The sequence below is a fragment of the Phoenix dactylifera genome, unplaced genomic scaffold (genome assembly GCF_009389715.1).
Source record: "Phoenix dactylifera cultivar Barhee BC4 unplaced genomic scaffold, palm_55x_up_171113_PBpolish2nd_filt_p 001672F, whole genome shotgun sequence".
Lineage (NCBI taxonomy): Eukaryota > Viridiplantae > Streptophyta > Magnoliopsida > Arecales > Arecaceae > Phoenix > Phoenix dactylifera.
In genome coordinates this window covers 38,476-47,593 of record NW_024068971.1, presented here as the reverse complement: position 1 = coordinate 47,593, position 9,118 = coordinate 38,476, and the positions used below count along the sequence as shown (strand labels likewise).

Below are 9,118 nucleotides of genomic sequence, written 5' to 3'. Positions count from 1 at the left end.
AGTTTTATCATGCTTCTCGGTGAAGATAAGAAGAAAAAAAAAAAGGTTCGTTTCCTCCACGTTGGATGTTCACCCCTGCAAGGCTGCATAAAGACATGCATGCCCTTGGAATGAACGTCGGAATTTTATAATTTTCTTTCTCTTTCTGGTAAGCTTAATTAATTGTTAATTGTAATTTAAAGTACTGGCACTGCACTGCCCTCTCCTGCTTAAATATGAAAGTTATCAATTAAACTCATGATTGTTGTTGCATCCCGAGTATTTAGATTTGGACAATATACCAAGTGAGTCTCTCTCCCTTTCTTTAAGAAGAGTAATGGGAACAAAAAAATCTAATCCTAATAATCATTATTTGAAGTGGGCTACAATAACACCAGCATAATTTTTACTTCATAAAAAAATACTAATTAATTAGCAAAACTATGAAGCTAATGTGCCATCAACGCCGAGAACAGTAAAACCAATACGGAGCACCATATGAGCTGTCAAACGAAACGAGTCAATATAGACCCATATCGTACTGTACCAACATATCTTCTACGGTAGGAAAAAGAAAGAATAGAAAAAGAAGAGAGAGAAAGTGAACGGAAAGGAAAGGAGAGAAAGGAAGAGAGGTCAGCTTTCCCTGTGCTCTCTCTTTTTCTCTTCTTCTTCTTTTCCTCCAACGAGGTATCTTAATTTTAATGATAGAACAGTCTCGATCCACTGCCGGTACGGTTCGAGACTTGAACTGTTCGAAATAGTTCTGTAGAGCTTGATAAATATTATATTATATTTAGATCAATTTTATATCTTCTATTAATATTGTATTAGGAGCGAAGAATATATAGAAAATGAAATCCATAGGATGGCCGCATGCAGAATCATATAGGTGCAGCATGAGACATGATAAAAGAATAGATGTATTCAAACGATAACATGGGAAGGAGAGTGCCGAGCATCATGTCATTTGTCCCAAAAATACTAGTTGATAGAAAGTAGGAATTTTTTATGTACATATCCTTCTAAATATTAAAATTTATATGGATACTTTTTTAAAATTAATATATATATATATATATAATACTTGTTTTGTATGTATACCTTTTATTTTTTTCTTGCATATATATCCATCCCGTCTAACGCTGTTAAGAAATTAATGGTTTAAAATTCAAAATGAGTAAAATATCCTTAATAGGTAAATATGCAAAAAAAAAATCTGATAAGGGTATATATGTAAATAATACCTTGTAAGGGTATTCATGCAATTTCACATATTTATGAAAGTTTACATGCAAAAAAATCTAATTTTATTTTTTCCATTTCAATTCATTTTAGTTTCTAGTGAGACTTGTTAACCTGTTATCCACTTTAGAAATAAAAAGATACTTTAATAATTTTAATTAAAATTTAATTAAAACAAATATAATTTTGGCTAATTACATTAACTAAATTGTTATGTCAAAAGTATTCATACAAAAATAGTATTTTGTGAAGGCAGGTAAGTAAATATCAATTTGGAGGGCATTTGTGCAAATTTTAATATTTAGAAGGGTATTTATGTAAAAATCTAAGAATTTTTTTTTCCATCTATATCTTTCTAAATATATTAAATTGCACAGATACCCTCCAAAATTGCTATTTCATGCATACCTTTATAAAGGTTTTTTTTTGGCATGTTTATCCATTAATAATATTTTCGTCATTTTAATTTTAAACTGCTAACTTCTTAACGGCATTAGATGGCATGGGTATTCATACAAAATACTATTTAGGAGGGTATTCAAGCAAATTCTAATATTTAGGAGGATATGTACGTAAAAAAAAATTTTAGAAAATACTATGGTCCCCGCCACTTACCTTGGTATATTTCATGTTTAGATGAAATTTCGTAGTTTGGATTCCAAACACAGAGCCAAAATTTAAAAGCTCGGGTCAGTTCGGGACATTCACGTCCTTCGTCCTATCCATCAAATTCACCCACCAAGCGTCCTCTTTCACCCGGGATTCTCTCTTCCTCGCTGGTGAAAGCGGTGCCCCTCTGTCTTGACGTGCATCAGCACTGCGAGATGTTTTAGCCATGCTCTTTGTTGGGGGGGCAGGAGGTGGCTGGATTTTTGGAATAGACCTACTAGACTTGCCCCCACAAACCCTTCGACATTGACCTATCTCCCTGAAGAACAGTTTTACTACTGTTAAACGACTCTGTCTCAATCAAAGGCATGCATGTTTAAAAAGGCTCAGCCAGTGGATTACCTTGATCTAAATTCTTGAGATTCGAAGGAGGCTGGAAACAATATTAATATTCGAAGCTTAAAACAATGAAGAAGGGCTGGGGTCATGGAAACTAGTGCAAGTCTCTACAATATAACATTGGCAACTCCATCCTAACCAGTAGTGCAAAAAGAGGATAAATGAACACATCATCACACTCACGCAATGCATCATCCCTTAACTTGTTGGAGAACCACAAATTTTCTGTTCACGGCATTCCCAGCAACCCACTTCACTCAGAATATTGTGTTCGTAAATGCAAGGTGTCTTTCGGGCTCCATTTACCATCATAATTGCCAAGCATGGTTAAGAAGAAGTATTGTCCAATGGAGAAGCTAGGAGGAGCCAGGTGAGGATGGGCCCCTCCCCGGCGGAGGTTGGATGGAGCAGAGCGGTTTGAAGACTGGTAGAAGAAAGTACCTTCCATGGAGATTTATTCTCCCCAAGTCCAAGGTAGAAGAAACACCTTAAGGTAGAAAGACCTGCCGTAAAAGAAAGATGAAAGCTTTCACGGTTTCGGTGCCTTTGGGTGTTTTGGAGGTGGCAGGAAAGAGTTCAGAGAGTTCAGAAAGTAGGCACCTGGATCATGCCACAAAAGCCTCTTAGCATGAACTCTAAGCCAAGTCCATAATCAACTAGTGAAGCAACTTCTGGAATGCTTGGACAAGGTGGTGAATACATTCACTCTCAGAATCAAATTCACAATTGGAAATAGCACAAGGGTTGAAGTAAAGGGTTGACTTCAGGAGCAATAGGCGGCTACTGTACTTTGAGAGCCTACTTAGATACTATTGATTTAGAAGAGAAATGTCTGAAGGCGAATGATTTGAAATATGCCAATATACCTTTCGAGGTCAAATTCTTCATACGGTTTCTTGTCAAAAACAGAGTTCTTACAACACCTATTGACAGAGTCACCAAGTGCATCATGTACCAGTGTCAGGCCATTCAAGCAAAGGCATTGCAATTAGAGCATCACAGTCACTAAACCAAGCCATTGCACAGTTAAATCTAATTAATCATGGCCAGCGGATCGCAATCATTCTATAGATCATTTTTAACAATTGCCAATAAGAAACAAGATATTGCAGCATGAGTTTTATTAGTATGGTGCAAACCAAAGTCAGCATAAACAACCCAAAACTCCCAATTTGATTGCTGCAGTATTCAGTTTGGGATTGCAAAATCCAAATTCACCTTGAAGTTACAAGAATAGATTGTCATAATTGCCATCACACTCGTGCTATACAAAATATATTTGCAAGAGTGGGTGCAAAGCATGGTCAGTATTTTAATATGTCTAAAATAATAAAGCTTTATATACATCAATCTTATAGTTCTGCATCTGCTGATTCTCTGTAAGAATAGCTTGATAAGCTGATTTGCATGCACACCAACCATAGAGAAAGGGGTGTTTAAAATATCAAATTGAATTTTGCTGTACTATAGCTGTCACGAGAAGATATTGATGGGTGATGAGTTTGTTTACATCCCCAGCATATATGTATTTTGACATGAATTGGACAAGACCTTGTGCGCTAAAAAGAGAGGGTCTAAAATGTGTTCTAGATGAATCTTCCAGCACCTAACACATGAGGAAGCTCATAATTCTAGATTTGAGGAATAAAACATTCTAGAATCATCAATCACATCATCCCTTCTCAATGTAACCACACAACCATTTAGTAGAGAAACCATTTATTACAACAAGATGGCTTGAATCGGTTTTCATGCTTCATGAAACCTGAGCAGACCAAGTTTAAAACTAGCAGAAGGCTATAAAGGTATAATCCAACTAGCCATAGTTGCTCATTTATTTACAGGTGGCAATAGGAAGTGATAGTTAAACCAGCAAAGGGGCAGTTCATGCAACGCCAAAAATAATAAGCCGACCTACTTTCAGATACCCATGAATGCTCGGCACTGGGATTGCCAGTGCTCTTTGGTCTGGCGAACACGCTCAACTCTTTCAGCCTGAAGTCGCTCCTCCCAGTAATCAGGGCAGCTGTTTGAGGGCATGCAGTGAGAAAATATTCTTTGGAATTAAAGCAAATCAGACTCAAAGAATTTTAATAAAAGTATACCTCCGGCTTAACAAGATGTTTAGCTCATCTAAGTGTACAGCACCTGCATATACTCCTGCCTGAAATTACGAATGAAGAAAATAGCAGCACATCATGTAGATATTTTTGTATATTTTCTAAATGATTTAAGAAAGATTCCACTCTAATACAACACCGTAGGCAGATATAACGAGACATTGCACATATTCAAACATAGAAGAAATTAAGCAAGAAATGTACCAGCCGACATAAAGGACATTTTGCTTTAGGATCCACTGACTTTAGCCCATCAACTATTGTTGCAGATCCAGCAGAACAACAACACATGTAGCAGAATATATGGCCACAGCTGAGAGAAACAGGATCAAATACAGTGTCCTGTAGAATGCCAATATAAACTTTAATAAGAGGAAATTGGACTGCAAACATGTAGGTGTCTTTTAATGATAAAGAAACCAACACAGAAACCAACTTGGGCAGCAAATAAATTTTCTAGTTATCCATGTCTCAAGAACATATACTAAGCAGAGTAACATTGCATCACTAAAGAAGGATACATACCAAATAGCAAGTTATAATTACTTTAGTACCATGAATAAGGACAAGATTGCAGCCTTAATCAAAAATACCGCACAGTTGATAAAAAATGCAGGCATAGTGTAACTATTGTTTCCTGCTGTTAGTCCTAAAATTGGTAAGGAGAGCCATGACTTAGACCGGGCTGCATAACTCTCAGAACTCAAAACAAGAGATTTCTGTCTCAAATATAGATTATCTAAATGTTTGAAAGTAGTAATGAGGCAACAAAATCCATGGAGCAGAATCACAGACTCACCAAACATATCGAACATGTCAAATCAATGTCAACCTTCATAGAATCAAACAGGCCACAAGAGAGCGTCGGCTTGTCATCATCGAATGTGAGCGAGCAGTCTTCAAATAGCCCCATGACAGCCCTATTGTTGGCCTTGCTTTCCCTCAAGTTGATGTAGAAGGCCATTAGCTCACAGAGCCATGGAGACTGCAGGATCTCAATATGCATTCTCTGGGCCTGCGATCTGAATGCCTGCCCTTGCTTTGAGTAATGAATCTGTATATGAATGGTCCGTATTAAGCAAATAGAGTAATGAATCTGTATATGAATGGTCCATATTAAGCAAATATTGGCGTTAAACTAGAAGTGATATCATATACTGATAACCTTTTCAAATTTGAGGTTGTGGAATGGAATCAATTTTCTATGAAAGGAAGAAAAAAAGAAATTGACCACCATGTATTTCCACTAAAACAAGTTACCTGAGATCAAGAGGCATACCTTGTCGTATTTCTTTAAAATCTTTCTCATTGCGATGGAGTTTATAATAGCATATGTGACCAGGTCTTTTCCTTCTTGTATCAGAGCTCCATGATTTCGGTGAGACTTGCTCCCAAACCACATAAAGTACTTTCGAAATCCTGAAGCTAAATGAAATTCAAGCAACTTCTGAGCTCGTTCATTGAAGCAGCCAACAACAGCTGACATCTCCTCGAGAAGGGAGGAGAAGAAAGTGCCATAACACACTACATGTGAATAGAAGAAACAAGTCAATTTAAACTAAATAAAGGCATTATTATCCCATGAGATTATATAGGGTGCTAAAATGAACCAAATAACTCCCTTTTCCTATAGATTGTGTACAAGAATTATAAGACTACAGGAGATGTAATTTCAGTTGGTAGAACACCCATACAGACTGACAAGAAGACTAGTTTATGGGCCAAAACATATTATTCCTAAAAATAAGAGAATCGTCTGCAAATAATTTGTTGGCCAAAAAAATATTAGTTGGGGAACTTACAAGCAGATAGAGGATAACAAATGGTAAATTCATCCAAATTATAAAGTTTAGGAATAGCATAAAGCTTAGAGATGTTAGAACTTGCCATCAAGCATGACAATTGTAGCAATCTCAAGGCCCCAGCAGTATCAAAAAAAGCATAAAACATCTGATTGTATATCACAATTGATGTGTAAGGAGAAACTATCAGCTTCTTCCAAGATATAACAAAAGATAAAGAATAAAAGAAAGATAATTGGGTGTTCTTCTATCTCGATGAAATAATAGACCTTACATAGTCAGTTCTACTATTCACTTGCATTTTCAGAACCATCAGAGTGACTCATTATTGAACAAGGGAAAGGGAAAACAAAAGAACAAACCCGATATGTTATAACAAGCAAAGAAAGGAAGACCAATCAGAAACAGCCATTAATTGGCAATTTTCTCTCCTTTGCTTCTCATAATCTCTTCAACATAAAAAAAATCAAAATCTACCAAACAAGATAATAAGAGAAACAGAAGCATAGTCAACAAAAACACCTTTGCTTTCCCAAGCACGAGTCATCAGATTTAAAAGCTTTTCTTATTACCATGCACTGAGAGGAGGGAAAAACAAGAAACATTATTTATAGTAGTTTAAGGTGCTTCCTATGACTTCAAGATTGCTAATAACCATGCCATGAAACTGATCTATGACTATGACCCAAAAGAAACAAAACTAAAATATTAGGACCAAAGTATTGCTGATAAAGAACAACATTCAAAGGGAATATTACTGAAATATATTGATTTCAATTTCGTGGAATATGTAAAAATCAAAATATCCATTTCCATGCATTCAAGCTTCTCTTCAAATTCCACCATCTCATCATAATAATCGATGAAACAGAATCATGGATATATCACTCAATATTAACAAAACCAACCAAAATAAATAAATAATCCGAAAACCAAATCCAATAAAAATTATATAAAAAATACAAAATCATCAACCAAAAAATTATACATAAAAATAGGTTTCGAAGAGATGGAAGGATATTTTCACCAAAAATAAAAAAAGAGAGATTGAAAATATGAATTCCCCACGGACACAGCTTCCCTCCTAATATTACCATCTTAAAACAATAACCACAAATTGTCTTGTAAATTAAAAAAAAAAACTTCTTTTCATTCAAGACAACCAAAGACCTGCATTACTGGCAAAACAAAAATCTAAAAACCCAAAATAGAACCCAACGTAGATCAGATAAAGAGAATCCACGAGGCAAAATTAAGAATTGCGCCTTTGTCTTTAACATTAAATTCCATTCGAACATCGATCGCACCCATTCCAGTATTCAAAACCAGAAACAAAAAAACCTTTTTTTTTAATTCATCCAAAGGAAACCGAACAAAACTAAACCAAAATCAAAGCAAGCATCACGCCTTTTTCATTCGAAAGGTGATCAAATACCTGGGCAATGATCAGGGCATCTGTTGCCCCCGTGCAGGCCTTCTCCTTCCTCCTCTCCGTTCTGGTTCTGGAATTGCAAATCCCTCGGGCACCGCTTCAAGATCTTCTTGAGCTTCTTCAATCCGACCCCGGGGAGCTCCTTCTCCCTCCTCCCCTGCATGTACTCCTCATACCTCTTGCAGAACTTCATCTCCTCCCCCCACCATCCAACCCACCTTAAGCAATTAGATCACAAAATACGATCCCAAGATCAATAATACAAGGCGAGAATTGGAGAAAATTTCGAAGCGAAACACAGAGAAATTGTTACCTTGGAATCAATATAAAGAGAGAAAGAGAGATTTCTTGTCGTCGTCTCCTTCTTCTAAATTCGCCGTGTTTGGAAGCTATTTCGTTTTTGTTTTGGCTTCGAGCTGTTTGTTCGTTATCCGACGAAATCGACACGAAAGCTCCCGGTGGATGCAAGCGGAAACAATAAGGGGAGGCGAGGGATGAGATGATATAATAATTAATAGCCGATATCTTGGGAGGATTCGGCGATTCGGTCCTGCCAAAACGGGAAACTATTGATTTAATAAATCATTAAATCCAGACTTGGGTTAAGAGCCAATGGTCCGTGGAATCACTTCATGCCTCATGATTCGTGCCTGCACACGATTTGGGATACCCAAATATTTATGAGGGATGTTGGATCACCATAATGAAAAATTGTGCATTTGCAAGCTAAACTACATTCTGAAGCGTTACTCACGTAAAAGGCATCATGATACTTGTAAAAATAGGGATCGATGATTGTGAGATGCATGTATTTCTTCTTTAAAAAAAAAATTATTTACATAAACCATCCTTTGCATGCACAATTTTACAGTACGTGGTCGCATATGATTAGCCACTCGTAGGAAAATATCTTGTTTAATTAGTTGATTATAAGTGCATCAGAAGCTTGATTAGTTATATTTGAGAATACGTGGATCAATGATATATGACATGCATGACATGTGTCTCTTCTATAATAAATTTGCTATTTCTGTGGGCAACCTTGTACGTGCATAGTTTTGTGTACTGAATGATCATGGAGAATTCACCACAAGTTGGAAAATATTCACTAAATTTAAAGATTGATAAAATGCATGGATCAATTACATGTTATGTATAACCATCTTAGCCTTGCATATAAGTCTCATTTATTGGCGACTCAAACCTTTTATAAAAGAAAGAATTATTACTTGTGAGCTTCTATAAGGATAGCATGGTTGTTATCGATCGTTGATATTTTAGTTATGAATGAACCTTTGTTCTATATAGAACAAGAGATTATATATTTTGAAATTAAGTTTTTTTTATAATTGATGAATCACATCTTTTAAAAAAGGGAAACATAACCATGACATAACAATGGTGTAAGATAAGATTATCCTTGTAGCCTCAAGATCTTATTAAAAATTTACAATAGAAACAGCACTGCTCGAGTGAGCCTTCCTGCTATTAAATTAGGGTTTTTAAGTTTAAGGTAGGACGTAGCCTATACA

The 9,118-nt window shown here is 36.0% G+C and overlaps 1 protein-coding gene across 2 annotated transcripts; it reads right to left on the bottom strand.

The window, feature by feature from the left end:
- Positions 1-3,846: 3,846 nt before the first annotated feature.
- On the bottom strand, positions 3,847-8,073 carry LOC120103648 (probable E3 ubiquitin-protein ligase BAH1-like 1). 2 transcript variants are annotated; one of them, XM_039122681.1, is made up of 7 exons: positions 7,900-8,073; positions 7,590-7,804; positions 5,632-5,876; positions 5,152-5,448; positions 4,557-4,694; positions 4,338-4,396; positions 3,847-4,258 (listed from the first exon to the last, which is right to left on the bottom strand). In XM_039122681.1, the coding sequence occupies exons 2-7, from the start codon at positions 7,777-7,779 to the stop codon at positions 4,153-4,155; spliced, it is 1,035 nt and encodes a 344-aa protein (XP_038978609.1). In that variant the 5' UTR covers positions 7,780-7,804; positions 7,900-8,073; the 3' UTR covers positions 3,847-4,152. The 2 variants fall into 2 exon arrangements, with proteins under 2 accessions (XP_038978609.1, XP_038978610.1); XM_039122682.1 differs by having other exon boundaries at positions 5,152-5,406; positions 7,900-8,072.
- Between the last annotated feature and the right edge of the window lie 1,045 nt (positions 8,074-9,118).